This window comes from Diadema antillarum, unplaced genomic scaffold, assembly GCF_040938485.1.
Source record: "Diadema antillarum isolate AM-2024a unplaced genomic scaffold, OU_Dant_1.0 seq00002183_RagTag, whole genome shotgun sequence".
In the NCBI taxonomy this organism is placed as follows: Eukaryota; Metazoa; Echinodermata; class Echinoidea; order Diadematoida; family Diadematidae; genus Diadema; species Diadema antillarum.
Genome location: NW_027272820.1, coordinates 27,525 through 51,815, shown reverse-complemented (window position 1 = coordinate 51,815; position 24,291 = coordinate 27,525). Strand labels below are relative to the sequence as shown.

At 37.3% G+C, this 24,291-nt stretch overlaps 1 protein-coding gene across 1 annotated transcript in view; it reads left to right on the top strand.

Moving 5' to 3' along the window:
• The window catches only part of LOC139714170 (basement membrane-specific heparan sulfate proteoglycan core protein-like), a 104,345-nt gene extending 84,527 nt beyond the window's left edge, over window positions 1–19,818 (top strand). Inside the window, exons 60-70 of the mRNA XM_071625887.1 lie at window positions 2,503–2,553; window positions 6,415–6,636; window positions 7,184–7,428; window positions 8,170–8,344; window positions 8,739–8,873; window positions 10,462–10,543; window positions 14,009–14,084; window positions 14,976–15,046; window positions 17,308–17,391; window positions 18,057–18,160; window positions 18,504–19,818. Of these exons, the coding sequence (XP_071481988.1) occupies window positions 2,503–2,553; window positions 6,415–6,636; window positions 7,184–7,428; window positions 8,170–8,344; window positions 8,739–8,873; window positions 10,462–10,543; window positions 14,009–14,084; window positions 14,976–15,046; window positions 17,308–17,391; window positions 18,057–18,160; window positions 18,504–18,667 (1,409 nt within the window). The 3' untranslated portion in view covers window positions 18,668–19,818. The remainder of the gene's footprint in view (window positions 1–2,502; window positions 2,554–6,414; window positions 6,637–7,183; window positions 7,429–8,169; window positions 8,345–8,738; window positions 8,874–10,461; window positions 10,544–14,008; window positions 14,085–14,975; window positions 15,047–17,307; window positions 17,392–18,056; window positions 18,161–18,503) is intronic.
• The last annotated feature ends 4,473 nt before the right edge of the window (window positions 19,819–24,291 follow it).

Here is a 24,291-nt window from a genome sequence, read left to right as displayed (position 1 = left end):
AAGGTCAAGGTCAAATACATAAAATTTCACTATTTCCATCATATCTATGCAATGCCTGAAGATATTTTCTTGAAACTTAGTGTATACATGTATTACCCGATTAAGATTCTCTGGTGAAAGTTTGGGTCATGAGGTCAAAGGTCAAAGGTCAAAAGGTCAAGAAAAATATTAAAACTTCACCTTTTTTCTCTGTACCTTGGAAATTGTTCAAGGTATCTTCATGGAACATAGTATATATACATGCACTGACTGGCAGTGATTATCTAGAGAATTTAGGGTTCATGGGGTCAAAGGTCAGGGGTCAAAGGTCAAGGGAAACACTTCAAGATTTTGCTATTTCCCTCATGTTTATGCAATGCCAGCAGGATTATTTTTTTTTACACTTGGTGTATGCATGTATAACCTAATAGAGATTCTCTGGAAAGTTTTTTTTTGTCCCCGCCGAACGAGTTCGAGCAGGGGACTATGAAACGGGCTCCGTACGTGTGTGTGTCCGTGTGTGTGTCCGTCCGTGTGTCCGTCCGTGTGTCGTGCGTCCGTGTGTGATCAAAATCTTCAATTTGCTACTTCTCTGTCATTTATGAGCCAATTTTGATTCTGTTTGCTTTATATGATAGCACTATGTGGGAGCTTTGAAACTTCTACACAGAATTTCAGTTGTGACCTTTGACCTTGACCTTTGACCTATATTGTATATTTTGCTACAAAATGCTACTCCTTCGCCATTTCTAACCCGATTTCGATTCCGTTTGCTTTATGTGATGGCACTACTTAAGGGCTTCAAAACTTCTACACAGAATTTTGACCTTTGACTTCTTTGACCTTTGACCTTGATTTCCTGATTTCAATTCCGTTTGCTTTATGTGATGGCACTAGGTGAGGGCTTCAAAACTTTTACACGGAATTTTGACCTTTGACTTCTTTGACCTTTGACCTTGATTTTTTGACCTATATTGTACAATGGCTACAAAATGCTACTCCTCCGCCATTTCTAACCCGATTTGGATTCCGTTTGCTTTATGTGATAGCAGCAGGTGAGGGCTTCAAAACTTTCTACACAGAATTTTGACCTTTGACTTCTTTGACCTTTGACCTTGATTTGTGACCTGTATTGTACATTTTGCTACAAAATGCTACTTCCGGCGGGGACATATATTACGCACCGCGTAATTTCTACTTTTCCTTGTTTCTTTTGTTTTTGCCTCAAAGGTCAAAAGGTCAAAGATCAAGTGAAAGTGCTGAACTAAGTTTTTCCTCCATATCTCGGAAGTGGCTCAAGTTATCTTGAAACGTACTACATATTTATGCATGTTCTGCCTGACAGTGATTATCTTATGAATTTTAGGGTCAAAGGCCAGATGAAAATGGTAACAATTTACTATTCAATACAGAAATTGCACTTTTTCTCCATACCTTGAAAATTACTCAATGCATAAACGTATGAATGGGTCAAAGTCAAGTTAAAGTTCTTAAATCCCAAATACATGCTCTCCTATTCATCCAATTAAACCTAGGTCAAGGAAGGTGAACATTCAACACATTTGTGACAAACTTGTCATTTTAATATTTTGCCAATTTTTTGAAAATGTAATTACACATTGTTCACATGTACTATCTAGACCTATTAGGAGAATCATGCATTATGGCGGAGGCATACCAGTTGCCATAGCGACATTTCTAGTTCAAATTCTGCAGAATCAGAGATAAAGTTATGATTGCATATAACTTTGAACAATATTTGCACACTTCTATTTTCACACTACTTTCATGTTCCGCAAAATGCACAAAATTTTCCACTTTTACAGTAGCAAAGTAATCACAGCATCTTATTTCTTTGTATTGATCCAGGAGGTTCGGAACATTATCTAGGGTAGTTAATTTTCCATTAAAGTGTGTAGGAAAATGACATTCAATTGACCAATGTTGTACAATTATATTCACTGTGTTTTCTCAGAACACACAGAAACCAAGCAAAAAAAAAATCATTTTTTTTTTTTTTCATTTCAATGTATCTTTGACTCATTTGATCAGTTTCAAAGTGAATTTCATAGTCTTATAGAGCACAAAGTATTATATTGGCGCATGCAAACTTGCAATGCAACCTTTGTTCTTCTTCCCCTTCAATGTGGACATTGGTTGTATCCTGCAGACAGACTTGTTCATTTTAAAAATCTCTTTCAGTTTTTCTTCCTCCAAACATGTTTAGTAAGTGATCATTGCATGTGACATAGTTTATAAAAGTAGGTTACCAAGATTGTCCTTTGTACTAGCAACATTGTAAATGAAAATTATGATTGTTAATCCAATAATGACAGTAATGGGAACTTAAACAGCATAGCATTTACTGGAGTGGGTTGAGATAGTTTGTTTTGGTTGTGATCAATTTTAGGAGTCAATACATTCTTAAGACTATGCATGCTGCAGTATGACAGCTTTCTTCTACTCAGTGTTTGTTCATTTTCTAAAATATTGTTTTAACATCCATATTTGTCCTGGAATCAGAAGGTGAACTTTTAGCCGACTTCAACCACGGGCTCCAGCAAGGCGATCATGGTATTTGTTGTCTTGTCTTTATAAGAAATGTTGAAAAGAAAAGAAAGCAAGCAAACATAATGCACCATTTGTGACAGATTCATAGCCATACTGTTAGCTGTTGCCTTTTGTTTATTTAAGTGCACTGTGTTTAATAACATTTCATTGCTGGTAATTTCTGTTCCTATGCTACTTTTTTTCCTTTTTCTACAACTCTCCTTTCTTAACTTCTTCACACACCATCTCATGTATTCAAGCAGCTGCTCAGTATCAGATTAGTGTCCATGTTTATAAAAAAAACACACGAAAAACTGCACTTTGATTAGTGAAGTATAATACATATGCTTGATCTCAATGAAAAGATGTATTTGATAAAATGTATTCATTATATTTTGCACCTCGCATCAACTTACAATGTTTCAAAATACAGCAAACAACTAATAAAATAGTTTATAGATTATTCAGTTTACAGTGTAAACAAAGAAATGCTTTGCACAAGCATATTGGAGTCAGGGTTACACGTGAAATACTTGACAAACTTTCTATTCTGCTTTTGTGTGTACACACATATACAGTTTATCAAGCAGTTGTTTACTTCCTTGAGTTACATGTGCACTTCATCATGGACACTCATTTGAATGCAGACAAAGAAAGTTTCTGTGCCATAGTGTATTACCCCAAATATCCTAATTTTGCCTCATGATTTTCCTGCAGCTGTCCTTACATGTACACTGTATTTTCATATTTTGTCAGCTGAAGAGAATCTAACTGATGTGCCCGACTGATCAATTATTATTTGTTTTATTCATCATTTTTGTTATTCATCAGTTGCTACATGTACCTGCACATTTGTTTCTTGTCATAATTCAATTTTGTTCTTTGCTGATGTGGACCTTGCAGGTTTCCTAGTCCTAACTTGTCAATATAATTATGTGTTGTTGCCACTTAGTTTCCACCTGCATTCTCACTGCTTGATTTTGATATAATGACTACACCAGTGCCTCAAGAATGTTGAGAAGATTACTGAACCCCAAAACATGAAAGAATAACTTCCAAGGTAGAATTTACAGTGGCGGATCCAGGAGGGGTGCACCTGATGTTTGCCCCCCCCCCCCCTTATTATCTTTTAAATAAAAGAAATAAAAAGGAAAAAAAATGAAAGGGGGTGTGAGCGCCCCCTTTAATTTTTTTTTCTTTTTTTCCAACCATCCTTGTCAGTCAATTGTATTATGTTGGGCCTATGTTTCATGTTAGTACAAATAAATTACATGTCTGTAGTTGACTGCATTTTGAAAATATATATAGGTCCCCCACACAGAGATATATGGTACAAACCCAAAAGCATTTGCAGTGTCGGGACCTGTGATAAGACCATGATTCATGATCATTTAATCCAAATTCTTATTGACTGCCAGTGTATTCCTCTTGGGTGCAAATTTCTATCAGTGACTGCACATCTGTATAACAGGCATCCATTTTAATGTGAGGATGTGTAAAGTCTGTTTATGTTAAGGACAAATGCCCATATTTTCCTCAAGGCATCATAGAAGATACTTTGCCAACAATATTACCCCTACTGACTGGAGTCACATTAGCAGAAAGTTCCATTTTCTTTATGCTTTTTGTCATGAACTCATCAAATAATTTATGTTTCATATCTTTAAAGATAGAAATGTTTTACATTTTTGCACCAATAAAAGGCTACAAATAAAAGTTTAAGTAGTGAATGTTTGCATTCATTAATATTGTTAACTTACACATGTTAAAGGTACAGGTGTATGCATGATATTGATATTAAGTACGATTGTAAACAGTACATGAAGTGATAGTAATGTATTACATTGCAAATTAGAATTATAACAGCTGTTGACATTGATGTTCTGTGTAGCACATTCATTTATTTCTCTTAGCACTTTGATAGCCTTCCAAGCTTGTAACAGTGTTTGTCATAGTTAAGGAACTGGCAGTACTAATTGTGTGGCACTTACTGCATACAGGAGCTCATTTCTTTGTGTTTTTTCCCCCTTGACTTACATTTATGGAGTTGCAGTTTGTGTGCTTTTCCCTCAACAAAATTTGCTAACTTCCTCCTTTTATGATCCTCAGATAAACAATGTAAAGTAAATGTGTGTGAAATTGGCATGATTGACTGAAAATGAAGGGAAAAAAGGACATGTATCACCAAAATTGTATGTGGTCTAACACCATTGCTGTGTGATAACAAATATAACACTAAATGCCATGTTTTACGAAGTCTTATTTACATAATCAGAGAGATAACACTTTGAAACACACACATTTGAATAAGGCAATCAGCAATCTATTAGCATGAATGAGAGTGATGTTCTCATTCCAAATTCTGATTTTTATTTTTTTTTAGTAATTGATGGTAAGACCATAGAAAGAGAGAATTACTATGCTAATAAAAGTTATGTATTTGACATTAAGAAGAGTGTTTTTCAGAGATACACTGTACATATGAGGTCCTGTTGTTACATGTCTCTGTTGTACAGTGCTTGACAGTGTATATTCTGTACGCGTGTGTATCACCTGTGTATTGCTTCAGATGTTAGCATTTGAAATTCAGTGAGAAAAAAATAGTTTTGATTTTAATGCTAAATTCTGCTTAATTTTTCCATGCTTTGATAGTTAATGACACAAAGTTTAATTTGAACTTGTTCACTTTTTTTATATATATATATTTTTTAGCACTGTTTACTACGTGTATACCTCAGTTATATATCTACGTATGCACAACATGGGCCTTCATAACTGGTATTTGCATGACATGGGAATCTTTGGTCTTTGATACACACACTTCCACCCATTTGTTGTGGAAAGGGCTTCTCAGGCTTCCAGTTTTCTCTCATCATGGATCATTAGCATGGGCCTTTGGGTGACAACATGGGTTTACTTTTTGTCATTTCAACGCAGGGATGTTGCCAGAGCCTCTCTTGCATTTCTTTGATTCTGTTATAAACTCATTTTTCTCCCATTCCCTACTTTCTAAGCATGAATTTCTCCTGTTTTTATTTGTCATCAAATTGAAAACGAGTTCAGTACATGCGCATGTAATTTGTGTTATTCAGTTATGCTTTGACACTGATCTTTTTTGAATGTCGGGAAAACCTGCATAATCTGTGTTAGATCTTTAGACATGCAGATAATAAGAAGAACTCTTAGATCTGACTTCATTTTTTGAATTATCTTCAAAGCTCAATGTAACATGCCTAGTTGATTGTAGTGGAATTTAGTATTTGCTTCCAAAAATCAAGACAAAATAAAAAAGAAGAATAATTTGGTTAAGAAACAGTTATTGTACATTTCCCCATAGAAGAAACAGTATACATATTATGTACGTACATGTATGTCTACTGATATTTTTTAAAGCAGTGTTAAGAAGTATTGAATTAAATTTGGCTATGTTCATGTACAAATTCGACATGTACAATGTACCGGGGTGGTATATGGTGTTTGTTTGTATGAAAGACGATCATGGGCTGTATTCCATTTTGACACACAATAATTTGTACACTGAGATGGAGTCCTTACTCTGCATTGAGGGATTTGGGACATGCATGTTGTAGGAGATCACAGTATATAAGAATTTGAGGAAAATTTTCTTGATTTTATGGTTCCACAAGGTGTTGGTAAGATAACATGTTCATGTAGTCATGAAAATAGGGTTATTTATAGTGTACATTTGTAAATCTTACTCTTCACAATCATGAATCTGATAATGAGTTCAGCTGAAAGGATTGTATGACAATAGGATAAATTGTTTAATTTATATGAGACTAAATTGTGGCTAATCACAGTAGTGATCTATTTTGACAGAGTGGCTGCAGTTGTTGGTTTTTGTTGTGTTTCTCTGTGTTGTAGGAGTGCCTGTTGAAGAGCCTTCCTTCCAGGGAGATTCCTACATATCATATCCTGGTCTGACCAGCAGCCATCGTCGAGTTCAGATAGCCATCATGTTCAAAGCCAGGACCACAGTGGACAGCCTGCTCCTTTTCAATGGCCAGGGCCCCCAGGGCAGAGGAGACTACATTGCACTCTTCCTTAAAAATGGCAGGCTTGTCTTCCAGTATGACAGTGGCACTGGTGAGTGGATGTACACTGCAGGGCCTCATCTATCTGTAGTCATTCTGTGTGAAGTTTGATACTCTAGCAACTTGAGCAGAGTGAATTCATCATTGGAATTCATGAGAAACCAAAAAGAGCCATCAGATACTATTAGGACTTCACTCAAGAATTTTTAGCTCATCTGAGCCAAAGGCACAAATAAGTAATCACACTTCATCAATATTCCCCCTACATTGATTTTGTTTTCACATATTTCAGTGTTTAACACATATCCAGTGTTGTTATATATGATTTTATATCTGAGACTCATTTTCAAACTCTCAACTGATCATTTTGATTTGCAGTATTTATTCTTTTATTTATTGATGTAGGAACATCTGTTATGGTGAACCAATTTAAATTGTTTACATGCATTTGATGGTATCCTTAAAAGTGGTTGATGTTTATTCTTTATTTTCATGATATGAATGAGCCTGTTTGTCTGCAGTGCCATGTACTTTGTGTGTACTGATAAGCCTGCAGAGAGGAAGTTCTCAAGAATTTGAATGTATTGGTATTGTGATAGGTCCCGCTGTCATTGAGAGTTCTGAGCTGATAGAGGATGAGCGATGGTACACTGCAGTGGTGGAGCGCAACCTGCAGGATGGATCTCTCCAGCTGGACAGCAGTGAAGCAGTCAAGGGCAGGTCACCAGGCAGCAGCCGTGGCTTGAACTTGAGACTGCCACTCTATCTAGGAGGAATTGATCAATTTTCTGAAGTGCCCCGCCAGCTTGGAATTAGCAAAGGCTTTGATGGCTGTGTGGCAGAGGTGAGAATGTGCCCTGACAACAGAATGTATGACAATCGTATGCTGTGGTCATTTAGAGAAAGTCTGTATTCTGTGTTAAGTTGACTTGATGGAAGTGTAAAGTCAAGCAAATCATAATCCAAATCTTGGGATTTTTTGCAAGCGTTCACATGGACAGAAATATCCTGCTGATTGCCAGTCATGATAATTTGCCAACAAATCGGGGTATGCATGAAGTCTGCCAAACTGGCACACACAGTGCGCTTCACTGCATGCGCTTCTCTTTGCCCTTTTGTTCTTGCGCATCAGTGTTGTGGTGCACACGCTGTCGTGGTGGTGCACCCGCTGTTGTGATGTGTGCTTTGAATAATGGGATACAATATCTCAAGATTATTTAGTCAAGCGTTCACATGGTCACCGTTAGGCAAATTATTGTGCTAACTTAGAAATAAGCGCAAGATTTTGTGGGATTAACATTGCGATGCCAATTGTGGTAATACAGGGGATTTTTGTGTCCACACGTGCAAAAATCTCGAGATTACGATCGCGATACAAATCTTGAGAATTGTATCCCACTAATTTGGATACGTATGAATCCCACTAATATGTGATGTATGAGTTGTAGTGTGTTGTTTCATTTCTTGAAACCTGACATGGAAACAGTTATGACTTGTTTTTATTTTCTCTGGTTGCAATAACTGTTTGCTTGTGTGAAAGATTACTTGAGTCTTGTATAATTTCCAGTTAATTCTATTTTTCTAGGTGGAAATCAATGGCTCCCCCTTGGATCTGATCGAAGGAGCATCAGCTAGTGTGAATATTGAGGAGTGTGCAGACAAACTGCTGTGTGAAAGAAAACCTTGCCTGAATGGTGCATCCTGCACTCCATCTCAAGATAACCTGGAGTACACATGCGCATGTGCCCCTGGCTTTACAGGTAGATTCATACACTACAAGTTGTGCATAAAGTACTAGTACTCACTTTGGCTTGCTATTCTGAAAGGTACTATCCCCCACACACACACACACACCGTAAGTTAAAAGTCTTTGTCATGGTCTGAGTGGGGTTTGTTAGATTTTGATTTTGATTTTCTCTATCTCTCTCTCTTTCTATCTTTCCCCAAGTGGCAGTAATATTAAGAATACAATCATCACTTGCAATGTACTCCCATGAAATTACACGTGAAAGGCACAACAATTATCACAATACAATCAGTTGTAATGAAAAGTAACTAAATTTATATACAGCACACAATCCAGTCAATGAATGCAGCACTGTGACTGCCTTAATGGCAAAGTCTCCTAAATCATCCATGTTGCTCTTGTTATAGGTCGCCACTGTGAGTCTGTAGTTGGACTGTGCAGTGTGGACCAGCCTTGTGCCAATGGAGGCAGTTGTCAGCCAGTAGATGGGGGCTACATTTGTCTGTGTCCACTTGGCTTCTCTGGTACATCTTGCCAGAATGGTAAGTCAAAATGTAATCCCAGCTGAATAAACAATGAGATTTAAAGGGTGTGTACAGTTCTGGTTGAGGTGAGGATTTAGCTTTTACAACAATGTTTTGCAAGATATTCAGAAACCACTCTATGAGATGTCAAAGAGCATGCAATTCTAAGGGGTATCAAAAGTTTATTTGATGAAAATCGGTTTTGAAATGGCTGAAATATCCAAAAACAAGGTGAAACAGAAGAGATCCTGATAATAGGCGTAGCCTGTCGCCTTTTATTATTATCACTTTTTTGGGATAACTCAGCCATTTGAAAACAAATTTTCATCAAACAAACGTTGAATCCTTCTTAAAATTACATGATCTTTCATATTTCATAAGAGGTTTCTCATTATCTCACTTAGGAATGTTCAAAACATGAATCCCCACCTCAACAAGTACTGATGTACAGTCCCTTTAACATAATAAGTGGCAGGCTGGAGTTTTCGAGACTCTTTTTTGAATGTACGTATTTTGTGTCTCAAGTTAAACAGATAGCCATGCAGTGTTGTTGTTTAATATGACATAGGTCCTATGCATACTCAAAATTACCTCGATGAAACTGGAGTATTATCAAAAGTTTGAAATGTGCCTTTTAAACAAGGGCAAGACTCGCTTGATAGTGGTTGCCAATGCAGATGATGTACATAATATGTAAACCTTGTCTTAGCAAGTCAATGCAACATATGTATTATGTGTATAAAATGTAAAGCATCAGAAAAGACATTGATTTGAATTTTCATAATGCATTTAGCATTCGGCAAAATTAATTTGTGTTTAATTCGTCTTATTCTTTCACTGGTACAGTTTCATTTTAACTTCACATGATGCAATAAAGAGTTTGTTGGCGTTTATTGTGAAAATGCTGCATTGTACGTGTAAATGATTGGTAGTGATATATTCCTGTTAAATGTATAATGGCGTCTGAAGTGGCTGTCTACAGACAGGATTTTTTTTTTTCATTTTCCACATTCCAACAATGAAATAAACACTTCTCACCAGTTAAAGTAGAAAAGGAATTAGGGGATTCAGAAGATATATGTGCAGTTGTGGCTTGTGTGCAGTCAGCATGGGTACTTGTATCTTGTTTACAAAGGCACTCAGGGTTTTTTGGTGGTTTTTTTTTTAAAACTCTCTAAGTTAGTTGGAATGTGCTGTATGCACAGCACTTTAGTGTACTCCCTTTGAATATGGCTCTTATATGACTTGGAATCAAATTGCATTGTGGTGAGGAGCTGTCTTAATGGATTGCTGTTGTTTTGCAGAATAGTTCATTATCTAATTTCTATCTACCCGCTTGGATCATTTGGGTGGGACAAAATCAAACGTGAAGAAGCTTCTTGCACACTGCAGATGCTTAGAATTACAAGCGCGAAATGTAGCTTTGTGGAGCATGGAAAATGCTAGTGCAACAAATATTTATGTCCATACATGCTTGACAAAATTTTGTCATTATGTGGTAATATTATGTGACTATGTTTCTTTGATATCTTGTATGATTAATTGCAAATGGCACTGTTCATTGGAGTGATTTGTTGATGAGTCACCTTTCTTGTTTTCTTTATAGTTGAACAATTTAGCTACAGTGCTGCCTTCAGTGCAACCAGCTACATCAAGCTACCTAAGACACTCTTACCAAGGAGACAAGGGTAACTATGGATATGTGACTTATTAACCCGTTCCTTAACGGGAACCTGGTATACCAGGTTCCCAAGATGAAGACAAGAGTGCCTGCTTTTGTGGCCTAAATTAATTCATGTTTCTTTGTGTTATAAAGTCCCCAAAATGGGTTTGACAAAAAGGTTAGAGTTTATTCTATCAGCACTTGTTCTCTTTATGTTGGAAGAATTTGTTTATCACAGTATTTTTTACCTTTGTTCTGATTTAGTTTGCCCTTGCTCTTCTACAAAACTCGTATGAACATGTACATTAGCGATTAAAGCTGATCACAGTAGATATCTGTGTTCGCTGACCCCAGTCATCGCATTCTGGTGCTTGATTTGTGTAGAACAAAAGAGTCTGTGAGCCCATCAGCACACGCTTTATTCATACATCGCACCCGATCGATATTTCTATTATTCAAGGGCACATGTAGTTGACCGTTGGAAGGGGATGAATGCACTGCTTGACTGCTTTCGCACAGGTGGATTACCAATCTATCCGTTCTCTATCGATGGGCAAAAAGAATCTTGTTTGAGGACATTGACAATATTTAGAGAAATGTGGAAGGAACGGGTTAACAGGCAGCAACATGTTTTCACTATCACTCCAATATATTACTTATTCTTGCTCTCATGCTTTCATATACAGTGCTTAGATTATTATTACATTCTGGTATATGTTTAGATGTATACAAGTAGTTTTTAGCTCACCTGAGCCGAAGGCTCAAGTGAGCTATTGCGATCGCTCTTCGTCCGGCGTCCGTCGTGCGTCGTGCGTCGTCCGTCGTCCGTCGTCCGTCGTGCGTAAACTTTTTACATTTTCATCTTCTTCTTGAGAACCCCATGACCGATTTTCACCAAACTTGGCAGGTAGCATCCCTAGGGGGATAGGATCTCAATTTGTTCAAATGGGCACCATGGCCCACCTGGGGGGCCCCAGGGGGGCCCAAACACCCTAAAATTAAGGAATCTTTAAAAATCTTCTTCTCTAGAACCAGAAGTGATAGGGCTTAATTGATACTATGAGTAAGTACATTGATGACTGTAGTTTCAAGTTTGTTCATGGGGGAATCAGGGGTGCCCCCCTTGGGACCCAGGGGAGGGGGGTGGGGAGGGGTCCTAATGGGGCCTAAATTGTACATTTTCATCTTCACTTTGAGATCGCCATGTCTGATTTTCACCAAACTTGGTAGGTAGCATCCCTAGGGGGATAGGATCTCAATTTGTTCAAATGGGCACCATTGCCCCCCTGGGGGGTCCCTAGGGGGCCAAACCCCCTAAAATTAAGGAACCTTTAAAAATCTTCTCTAGAACCAGAAGTGATAGGGCTTAGATGATACTATGAGTAAGTACATTGATGACTGTAGTTTCAAGTTTGTTCATGGGGGAATCAGGGGTGCCCCCCTTGGGACCCAGGGGAGGGGGTGGGGAGGGGTCCTAATGGGACCTAAATTGTACATTTTCATCTTCACTTTGAGATCGCCATGTCTGATTTTCACCAAACTTGGTAGGTAGCATCCCTAGGGGGATAGGGTCTTAATTTGTTTAAATGGGCACCGTTGCCCACCTGGGGGTCCCTAGGGGGCCAAACCCCCTAAAATTAAGGAACCTTTAAAAATCTTCTCTAGAACCAGAAGTGATAGGGCTTAGATGATACTGTGAGTAAGTACATTGATGACTGTAGTTTCAAGTTTGTTCATGGGGTTGGCAGATTCATACCCCCCCCCCCCCCCCCCCCCACCCCCGCCCTTAGGACCCAGGAGAGGGCTGGGGAGAAGTCCTACACTTGTAATGGAGCCTGACTTGTACATGTTCTTCTTGAAAACCTCAAGATGAATTTTGACCAAACTTAGCAGGTAGCATCCCTAGGGGGATAGAATCTCAATTCCTTCAAATGGGCACCATGTCCCTCTTGGGGCCCCCTAGGGGGCCCACCCCCCCCCCCCCCCCCCCCCCCACATTAAGGAATATTTAAAATCTTCTGCTCTAGAACCAGAAATGATAAAGCAAAGTTAATACCATGAGTTTGTACATTAATGACTTTAGTTCCAAGTTTGTTAATTGCAGATTCAGATCCAGGACTGCCTGCCCCCTCCCCCCCCCCCCCCTGAGTTGAGGGGGGGGGGGGGGGGGAGGGATCCATATGCAGACCTAAAGTTTCCAATGTTCTCAGGTAAGAGTGTGCAAGAATGCATGGAAGGTGAAATTGCGATACTCAGGTGAGCGCGTGACCCGCGGGTCTCTTGTTCTCTACAGTTTGAGTAGAAGCAGAGATTATTGAAGATATTATGAAAGGATATGTCAAAATAACTCACTCAATCCATAAAATGAATGCTGTTTAACTTAGTTATGGATAAAATCTGTTGACCAACAGATGAAGTAGTGAATTTGATTCAGAGAGCATAGTGTACATAAACATCAGAGAGAACCACTGAAAGCAGTAAAAAAAAATAATAATTTTGCACATTCTTTACTCATGGAATAAACTGATGTAGAAAAGCAAGCGGAATTAGCATTTTTTGTTGAGTCATGCTGAGTGCCCTTGTTTTATTTTGTTTTGTTTTTTCCTCTTTTTTCATTGATTCTGTGAAATTATTTAAATAGGTGTTTGGCACTCATGAATTTTGATATGGAATCTACTTCCTTTCTCCAAGAGTCATAGGTATCAGAAATAAAGCATAAAAAAATTCTGTGAGCCTTCCATTTGGTGATGTTAAGTATGAAGACAATCTGCAAAGGGTCCAGCAACCTTGAACCACAATAGATTCGATTACTCAGATCTGTAAAAATATTCCTAATGATTCAAGTTACACAAGAACAACAGGTACATGTATATGCAGTATTGTGGTATGTTTATGTGATTGTCAAGTAAGGTAGAATAGGTATGTTTAATGGCAAGAAATAGTGTCAAAGTAAAAAAAAAAAAATTCTTTTTAACTAGTTTAGACAAATGTATGCAAATAAAAATGTTAAAAGGTGTGTTTAACCATACTAGTCTAAAAGTTTGTTGTTGTTTTTTTCTGGATTATACATTACATCCACAAACACTCATATATGCACACACATACAGCTGTAGTAGCTGATGATATGAAGTTTTTCATAATTACATTTTTACACATATTAGATCATACATGTATCCAGTCTTATCAAGTCAATCATTCAATTTGCAATTCACAATTAGAGAAAGAGGTATTACTGATTAGGTGTACCATTTGTTACAACACTTGTTACAACACTTGCTTTTTAGTGAATTTATACAGTGTTTTTTCCTAAATATTGTACATGTTATATGTTGTTCTATAATTTGTCTCGTATATATATTACATGAATCTTTTGCAAACGTTTGAACCTTATTTCAACACATGTACACTTTGTACTATGTTTTGTTTTTTTTTCGATGATTGGAAATAAACTATGATTGAATTGAATTGAATTGAACACTTTCAATTACAGGAGTAATCTTGAAGAAGTTGTTAGATTCAGCTTGGTGACAAGCTCCACTGATGGCTTGATCCTGTGGCAGGGTGTCGTAAGTATTCATGTAGGATCAGTTTATTTTTACAAGTATACACTCTGAAATGTTCTCGGAAGAGTTGTTTTATCTTTAATACATGTCATGTTATTAGATTTAATCTAATTAGATGGCATAGTACAAGGATAATTAGTGAATTAGTCATTAAGGCCTAGCATCCACTAGAGAGCGCAGACAAGATTAGGAGAAATTGCAGAATCAAATTATGTCATTTTGGTCTTCTTTTCATGTCAGATGTGGAAACATCATTGACTAGGACAAATGAGGAAGACTTTCCAACAACCATTTAGATAAGTGGAAATATGAAGAGATAGTGCAACTTCTGCATCAACTGGAGTTTTTTCTCAAATGCCTGCTAGCTATCATATCATGTTCTTCCTTCTCCTCCATATTAATATTGACTAAATAACCTGATTCAGTAATTCAATGTTAATGAGTTTTCAGTGGTAATTGAGTTACCACGATAATCTTGTTTACATCATGTACAGCTGTTATGTGAAAATGGGTGAGCGATTGTGTTCTGCATTATTTTTATGTATTGCTCAAAGTTCAAATCCCCTTTTAATTGCCCTCTAACATTCAGGTACTTTTAACCCGTTGAGGACAGTTTGATTTTGCTACAACACGCATTTCCCATAGACGCTTGCCCGAGTATACTTGGGACTTGTCCTCAACGGGTTAAAGAACTCGACACCCAGTATACATATCAAGGGTATGAAGAATCTGTGCATCATATATTTTTGTCAATGCCATGAAGTTTTTACAACCATTTATATTTGATCAATAAAAATGAAAAGGAAAAAAAAAAGTTTTTGTAACCTGCATCGACGTAAATGAAGTTTGTGTTAATGAAGTTTGTGCACATCCTCTATATTCTTTCTTACAAAGGCCGAAGGTTCATCTGGACAACGGAAAGACTTTATAGCTGTTGGTCTTCGGGATGGTTACATTGTATTCAGGTAATGAGCTGTGACAGTTGATCCAGTCAAATAATGTATGTGGCCATTCTGTTTATGTTTGTGACTGTAACAACACTGTTTTATCCATAATCGTACAACCACGAATGCCTGCTGGTGTAGACACCCATGAAAGTTTTTTTAATAGTACCTTGTCAGTTCACATATTTGATGATAGTGTGATGGAAGGAATTTTTACAAAAGTGAAACTACTGTTTATGAATGATTACATGTGAGCTTTTTAAATCAGTCTACACAATCTGTCAATCAGTTGCCATGAAAACATCATGATGGACGAATTTCATGAATTTGAACAATTGGAATTTCTGTTCAGAATCTTTCTTATAAAAATAAGCAATTTGACTGCCATTTTCAGTTGACTAGGATGTCCCTGCCACGAATGCAGCCACTATATTTCCACAGGTATATGACCCTAGTGTACATTTGCATTTAGATAAAGCTTATTGATCTTGTCCACAGACCAAGGATTAACCCCAGCACTCTTTGCCCAAAAGGAATACTTATCATTTAATTTGTATCCATAACACCAAATTACATTATGATGCTTATACCCAGAGAAATTTGCTCCCACATTATGACATTAAGTATAGTGACCAATGACCATCATCTTCAACCTATGACAACTTCCATCAATATCAATTCATTTCTGCATTTCTGATACATCACCAGTAGACATTTCTAGCTGAAATATTGCTGAAAAATCACTTTTTTTTTTCCTCCCTGTTGATCTTGACCTTTAACCTTTCACCACTACTGTTTCATGGAAATGATTGTTATTGTCCATCTGTTTCTGGAATTGACCCTTTTAATTTTGCTATGGTACAGTGACCTTTAACTGTGAACTTTCACCTCTCATCACAATCACTTCAGAGAAGTGTCATTTTTTTCCCTTCCTACCAATTACAGTACTGTACATTACTACTGGATATTCCCAGAAGCAGTTTCAGCTGGAGAAAAAAAAAATCAATATGTATCCAAAGTTCAACGACCTATGACTTTTGACTTTGAGGGGTTTTGCCAAAAATCTTATTGCTGCATACTCCATGCAAATTCAACCACTTGCTAAATTGTTTGTAAGTCCTGATTAGGAAAAAAAAAAAAAAAAAGGCCTCCTAAACATGTGGTGTATACAGCAACTAAGTGCATCTTCACCTTGTGCAGTAGGCCAGGTACGAAGAGAATCCATCAGTATTTTATTCTTTGATAAGAAGATCTCAGACAGACGGGTGAACTGACAAGCTGAAAAAATATGTAGGCTGGATTGAACAAAGGGAGTTTGTATCTAATCTGTGGATTCTGCAAATATCAGCTTGGAAAATGCACTTGACACATTGTTTACACAAAAAGGACATCCAATATTGAGTGCCTGCTGATACTCGCATATGAAGGGTGCACAAGTATCATATTTGTTTTATTCCATGGACTATGATTAAAACATTGTTTTGATTTAAACTACATATTAAGTCAGTTTAGACCAAAATGCATCTTTTAGGACAACAACAAAAGAATTGTTTCTTGGTTATTGTTGTCATGGTTATTTGGTACTTGGGTGATACTGTGCAGGTGTACAGTGGACACCACAAAGTATTCAAATTGAAGGTGTTGATTCGAGGAAAGCATGCATAGAGTTTAAAGGACAAGTTCACCTTCATAGACGTGTGGGTTGAGTGAATGCAGCAATATTAGTAGAACACATCAGTGAGAGTTTGAGCAAAATCGGACAATCCGTTAAAAAGTTATGAATTTTTGAAGTTTCTGCTCAGTCACGGCTGGATGAAAAGACTACTATAGCTTGTGATGTCACATGGGTACAACGATATAAAGAAAGAATAAAGAAAATTCAACATATTTCCATTTCTCTTGCATAACAAAAGAACACTCGACTTCTGTCTTTCAGAAGGCAGGGGGAATAATATTACCCTTAACATACGTCAGTAGCAAGTCGAAGAAGTGTGCACGTTATTCAAAAGTTAAAGTTTTGTGAAATTCTCCTTTTATTTTCCTTATGTACATATGTAGTTGTACGCACGTGACATCATACACTGGAGTAGTCTTCTCTTCCCGCAGTGACTGCGCAGATACTTTGAATATTCGTAACTTTTGAACGGATTGTCCAATTTTCCTCAAACTTTCACTGATGTGTTCTACTAATATTGCTGCATTCTCTCAATCCTTGTGTATATGAAGGTGGACTTGTCCTTTAAGAATCCTTCAAGATTTGAGTTTTTGTGTCACCATTGTAGCTATCAGCTGGGCAGTGGTGAGGCCAACATTGAGTCTACTGTCAGGGTTGACGATGGCAACCTGCACAACATCACAGTAACAAGGTAAGTGTAGTACGCCACTTGCCATACATGGGGAATGTGATAACAAAAAAATGTCCATCAAATTGATCTTGGTTTTATGAAATTCCTCTCCCTGTCATTGTAATTCTGTTAGGTTGAACCTATAATTGCCTATTCAGATGAGCTTGAACAAAGAAAACAGTTAGAGTTCAAAATTGAGCAAACAATGCAGTTTTCAAAGCAATAGACAGTTATTTCACTTGACTCTTGAATAAACTGAAGCGATAGCGTTTTTGAACTTGCATTTCTTTGAAGTTCCTAGTGTAACATATTCTGCTTTCTATGTTTATAATCAATATTCACGCAGATGTCTTACAGAGCAGTAGTAGCATGTTTGGTGAATTTATCATCTTTGCTTCATTTGTCTCGTTTATTAAATTTTTGCCTTTTTTTATGTAATTGTGGGGTGGAGTTTTTTTTTTTTTTTTTTTGCATTTCTTATTGAAATAATTTAATATATGTATACATGTAGACCACAACAATCTTGTCAGGGTATGTCACATATCATTCAAGTGATCAAACGTTCTGGTTGAAACTGTGGCAATTTGACAAGATTTCCTACATGTCTCCACTTACAAGCAATGCACGTTACTGTAAAAATCATCAATGATTGAACCTGGCATCAATTTATTCACACTCTTTTAAAGGCGTGGGCAGCAAGGAACTCTGATGGTGGATGAAGAAGATTTAGTCAGGGGCCAGTCTGGTGGCACTCTTCAAATGCTTAATGTCAAGGGATCAATCTTCCTTGGTAAGATTTCTACTGGAATGATTTTTATGTACATGAAGTTGTCGGTAAAAGTTGCCTGACTTTGCTGTTCATTCATTCTTGTAAGGTATTGCAAATATAGATCCTAGTGAGATATACATGAGAGAGAGAGAGAGAGAGAGAGAGAGAGAGTCAAAATTATCGTTATGATAAATTATATGATGGATTCAAATTGTAGAATTTTATGAAAGTGTATTTTGTTTGATCAAATCTTCTGAATGTTTTATCCATTCTCATTGATCATTATGTTTTCAAGTATACCGTACCTCAATTAGAATGATATCAAATCAGGAGATAATTCCCATGTGGTTATCCCGTTTTCCAGGTACAGCACCAGATGTAGAGGTCCTGACAGGAGGCAAGTATTCCCAAGGTGCTGAGGCTTGCCTTGGAGACCTCAGAATGCAGACAGGTGAACAGGCCCCACACAATGTGAACCTGTATGAAGAAGCAGTTGCAGCAGTTAATGTAAAGAACTGTCAATTTTGATGAGGATTCACACTTGTAGTGATTTCCTTCCTTTTTTTTTTTGGGTGTGCCTTTGTAAGTTAAATAACTGTCTCAAATTCTGTTTTGCAAGGCATCATATCTAGTATGTACTTTGGAACATACAGGCTATAGATTATGCAAATGTGTCTCAGAAGTTTGTTAGTTTCTTATCAGTACAAATGAAATAACCTTGCACAAGCTTTTCTATTTAAACTTGTCAATTTTTTGGGAAAAAGGTGCCAAGGTTAATGTCATCTGTTTCAAAGAGTTGAAAATGGTAATTCCAGTTACAATGCATACAAACTGTATTTACTGGTCCCTTGTCATACTGCATTATTTGCATCTGATTGAAATAAGCCGAGACCAATATTTCTGTCGATATGCAGACATAAGTAGAGTAAGTTAGGGGAAGTTAGTGTTCTAGTTATCTCTATTATTTTACACAATTTGATCTTAAGTTTATGTCTTAGAATCTTTGGTAAACAATATTTTTAAGGTATTTTGAGGTTTTCAACATTTTAGAACTCATTTATTGACAGTCTGCTTTTTCTGTTGTGTATGGAAGATAAAAGACAGCACTTCACTATTTACTACTTATGTTTCTTCTAAGTACATGTGATGTTAACATCGTTAGGATTCTAACTAACATTTATGGATGTGGAATATTCAAAATTCAGAGTTGATTTGATCGAAAACGAAATCTGGTGCTGTATATTAATTTATTGATGTATCCCATGTAGTTATCTTGATGTTGCTGAATGGGCACATCACATTTTTATAAACTTCTTGTACATATCAACTATTGAGTTTTCTGTGGAGGAACATATACATGTTTGTATTTTTTGTTGTATGTGCCTTCCTTATTTAATGTCTTATGTATATTCTGTGAAGTACTAAATGTGTGTATGCAGATTTCATACAAAGAACAAGAATTGATAGAACAGATTATGCCTATTACAGAAAGCATGTCAAGTTGGTAATGAGCTAAGTTAGTATGAACTGTAAACCCTTGACATTATCTACACTCAGTCGTACTCAAAGGCCAAAAATTACTTTCCAATATGGTGCTAAATCAAGCCAGGCATGACTTGTTATATCCAATGATGGTTTCAATGGAACCTTGTTATAAATAAACTCTTTATTTGTAGCTCGCCTGAGCCAATGGCTGATGGGGGGGGGGGGGGGGGGGGGGGGGTTACAGACAAACCCCCAATTAAGGAATCTTTGCAAATCTTCTCTCAAACCTCATGTAATAAGTGACCCGCAACAACGGTTTCAGGCAAAAGTCGCAAGAGCAAATTCCCTCCTAGGCGGGGTACAAAGATTTTGACCATTATTTTTATCGATTTTGGGTTTTTTCAGAAATTGAATCTTTGATATGTTTTGTACACCTACACTAAATTTCACAGCATAACACTAAGTTTTTCCTACCAAAAATGGAATTTTAAACACCCTTTGTTGGATCCCACTAATCAGTTTCGATCTTCTGTCAAACACCGCGCCACTATGCCTAGTGTTGCTACGGCGAGGCATCTCGCATGCGATTGGATAGTGCATCACACACATTTACATAGTTCGGCTTTTGGCGATACGCCTCGCGGCATGTTGAAAATGTTTTTTGTCCACGCATGCATGCTCCATTGTTGTTGCTACAATAGATAACAGTACGCTTGGTCTTTAGTATATACTCTTCGTTTGTCTTTCTATCCGAGCTTTTCTACGCAATGTTTGACAACGGAAGTGAAACAAAAAGTGAACAGCAACACTAGGCAGCACTAACTTAACATGAAAAATAGATACGATAGGGAACATGGTTTAAGCGTATCAGAGTGACAAATCGCCACACAGATCGTGCAACATACGATTGGAACCTGACTTTTTAGTTGTGCTTTTAGTAAATATGACAGCAGGTTGACTCAAAAAGACAGCAGAAGAGAGAAAGGGAGTGGTCATAAATGACCAGTATTCAAATAATGCACAGTAGTAAACGTCAAAATTGCACCAAACTAAGTAAAGTCATGTTTGTTTGTTTGTTCGTTTGTTTGCTTGCTTGTCTACCGCACAATGCATCACATTCACAGCTTGAAAAAAAAAAAACAGGAAGCGTGACTCTTTTCATGTTTCTGCCTTTGAAAGGGTCCCTATGACGAAATTTACAACAGACAAATCAACCGCTATGAAAATGTGATTTTTAAAGATGTGGAAAGTGCTACCCGCTCCCGTGACGTATACACACAGGCATAGCGTGTGGCTGCCATTGAGTAATACGTGCACCATACACATGCAACCAGCAGCTTGTAATTTATCGTATCCGCCATCTTGAAAGACGTACTTGTAAACAAACCCGAGCGAAACGAATTGTGCATTCGGCTCCATACACTGAGTTCCGAGGAAGGTGCCCGGGAAATTTGACTCTCTCAGTGAGCCAATCAGAAGCCGCTATGGTTGCTAGAGGCGGAGCTTAATCTCGATTGGCACCATTGTACGAATGGGTGATTCTCACCTCGCATTGCCGCTGGGCATTGTCTTTGAGCATGAGGGGAATCTTCAAAGCCCATTTTCTCACAATTTTGTCAGGCTAACAAATCAAAAAGTGCATTATATTCCGCTTTATATGACCACTTACAGTACCGGAGAATACAAGTGTTTTATATCAATGTAAAGCTTAGTAAATGGGCAAAGTGATTCTATGAAAAAATGAATTTTCAAAATTCCAGACTTTTGCCTGAAACCATTGTCTCCAGTCACATAAGCTAAGTTAGTGCGATAAGTAAGTTCATTGTTGATCGTAGCATATAAAGGGATGGGCGTGGTGGGGGACCAAATTGGGGCTAATTTTCACATTTTGATCTTCTTTATGAAATGTATGTTCAGATTTTCACCAAATTTGACAAGTGTTGTGGCTAGGGTATAGAAAATGTATTTGTATAATTATGCACAATTCCCTTCTTAGGCAGCCTCAGAGGCACAAAACCCTATGTTAATGTGTGTATGGGGGGGGGGGGATAGTTAGCACCCAATTTTTTTTTTTCTGCTTCTTGAAAATACATGGTCAAATTTGTCAACAGACTTGGCCAGCATTATCACTAGGGTGACAATACATATTCATTTCATGGACTCCAGAACCCCTTATTAGAGAAGCAAAAAAAAAAAAAAAAAACCAAACAAACAAACAAACAACTTGTCTAAAATCAGAAATACCCTCAGTAAATACACTGTACATTTGTGAATATACTTTCACGCTCATTTATCATAGATCCAGGGGTCAGGCGGTACCAGATTGTGGGCCAGTTCTTAATACTTTAATCTTAATTGTTTTTTAACTGCAGAGTCAAATTATCTAAATGCAGTGTACTTGGCAGGTACAGTGTGATACAAATGGATACCATGTCCCCCATAGGCCCTCAAAGCTGCCCCCACCCCCAAAAGTTTGCTTTGTTCTCAGGCAATACTCTGCAAGCATGTGTGGAAGGTGAAAAGTGATATGATAAGGTGTCATGGTTTTTGATGTCCTTATTGCAACAAGGTTCCCCTATACCATTGCAAGGCCAGGCAACAAACAAGAAGTCAAAGTGCTCTGCATTGAAAACTTTAGTCACATTGCATGTGACATTTTCCATATTTTACCCTTGTATTATAGTACTTCCCCCTTTTTATCTCACTGGGGCCAGAGGCTCAAGTGAGCTGTTGTTTTATTTTCAAAACATAATGAGTGCAGATTATTAGATGATAAATTTCAAAGTACATGAACAGGATCTCAATGTCCCACAGTAGCTGAGAGCTAACCTCTCTGTGGGCTGGTAGCCGAACAGTGGCATTCCCTGTGTTCAGTCATCTTACAGGAACTAGGATAAGCTCTGTTTAGATGCCCTCCAAATCGACCTATCTGTGTTCAATTTCACAGTGGTCCCAAAACACCTGTTCTTTTGATTTCATATGCAAATGTACAGTAGGTATGATATTGTGTTGTTGCCTTCGCATCTGTTTTATAACCCACATAGCATCAATTGTCCTCCATACTTTGGATGAAAAGATGTTGAGACTTGGTGTGACAAGTCTTGTTGTCTCATTGGAACAGGTATTATAACAATATTTTTTGTCAGCAATTTATTCCATGTGTTACCTCCATCAGACCAGGGTCATTTCGCCCCACTGTAGGGAGCACTCCAGAGGGTAGTGTTCCTGGTGCTTTTCACACATGCTGCACTTTTTTCTTCTGTGAGATGAAATCAAACAAACTTCCTGTACACAGTGCTATTTGAGCAAATTGATTATTTTAACATGTGATTCATGTAGAGAGAAAAAAAAACAATCTTTTATCACTTTGTTGTTTAGTGAAGTGTTACAACTGCTTTTGGGAAATTCAAGCTTGTGTTTTATATGAGGCATGAACTTATAAGACTTGCCTGTTTTAAGATGAAGCATCCTTTTTTTTTTAATCATCAGCATTACAAAGAATGTATTTTTCACCTCTTATTACCTGCTTATATTTGTCATATGATTCATGTGTAGATTCTAGGTGTGTATTGTAGTCATGTTGAATATGCAAACAAGGACCATACCAAATCATAGATGTTTGAATTCTGGTAATTAATTAATGAAGTAGCTTAGAAACAATCATAGTAAAAGCCTGTGCCTTCGAGTATAATCAACATTGATTTACATGCGCATGTATAGCTTGATGCAAAAGTTATGTATGTATTGTGCAGTTTTTGTTGTTGTACAACTTATATACACAAATTATCATGGTGCTGATCTATTTAATGGGAGGGTGTATGTTTTTAGAGAGACAATAAAGAGATGCTCATTGTATTTGTTCAATTCATTATCTGCTGCAAGAACAGTATTTCTTTTTCTCAGCAAAGGTAATAATTCTGGTCAGTTTTGCAATGGCTGATAAAACCATGGTTCTTTCAAAAATAACTTATTCACACTCTATCATAGAGTGTGGTTGTTGTTAGCATCATTGAAGGGCATGCAAAATCAATTTTGACGCTTTGTGGGAACAAAAATTGAGACAGAGATAGTAATTGCACTCACATTTTATGTATCAAAGAATTACTGTATGACACAGTGATGTTTGTAAAATGATAACATTTGCTGTGGATAAATGAACTGTCCGATACAATAAAACCTCGTTGAAAATTTCCTACTGAGAATTTGGAGTTGAATTTTTATTTACCTGCATGATATCTCTTGTGACATTTGTTCTCAAGCATTGAACATAAACTGAAACAATTATTACACTGAATTCTTGCTGTTTCCTTTTTATTCCCCCCCGCCATGAAAGTGCCTAGAGGTGCTATGTTTTCAGTTTCTCTGACCATCCGTCCATCTGTCCGTCAACCTGCTACCATGTCAAGGTCAACTGCACTATTTCCCCCATATCTATGCAATGCCTGAAGGTATTTTCTTGAAACGTAGTGCATACAAGTATTAACCAATTTAGATTCTCTAGTGAGAGTTTTGGGTCATGAGGTCAAAGTTCAAAGGTCAAGTGAAAATGTTAAAATTTCATCTTTTTCTCCATAGTATCTTGGAAAGCGTTCCAGGTTTCTTCATGGAACATAGTACATATACATTTACTGACTGGGAGGGATTATCTAGGGAATTTTGGGGTCATG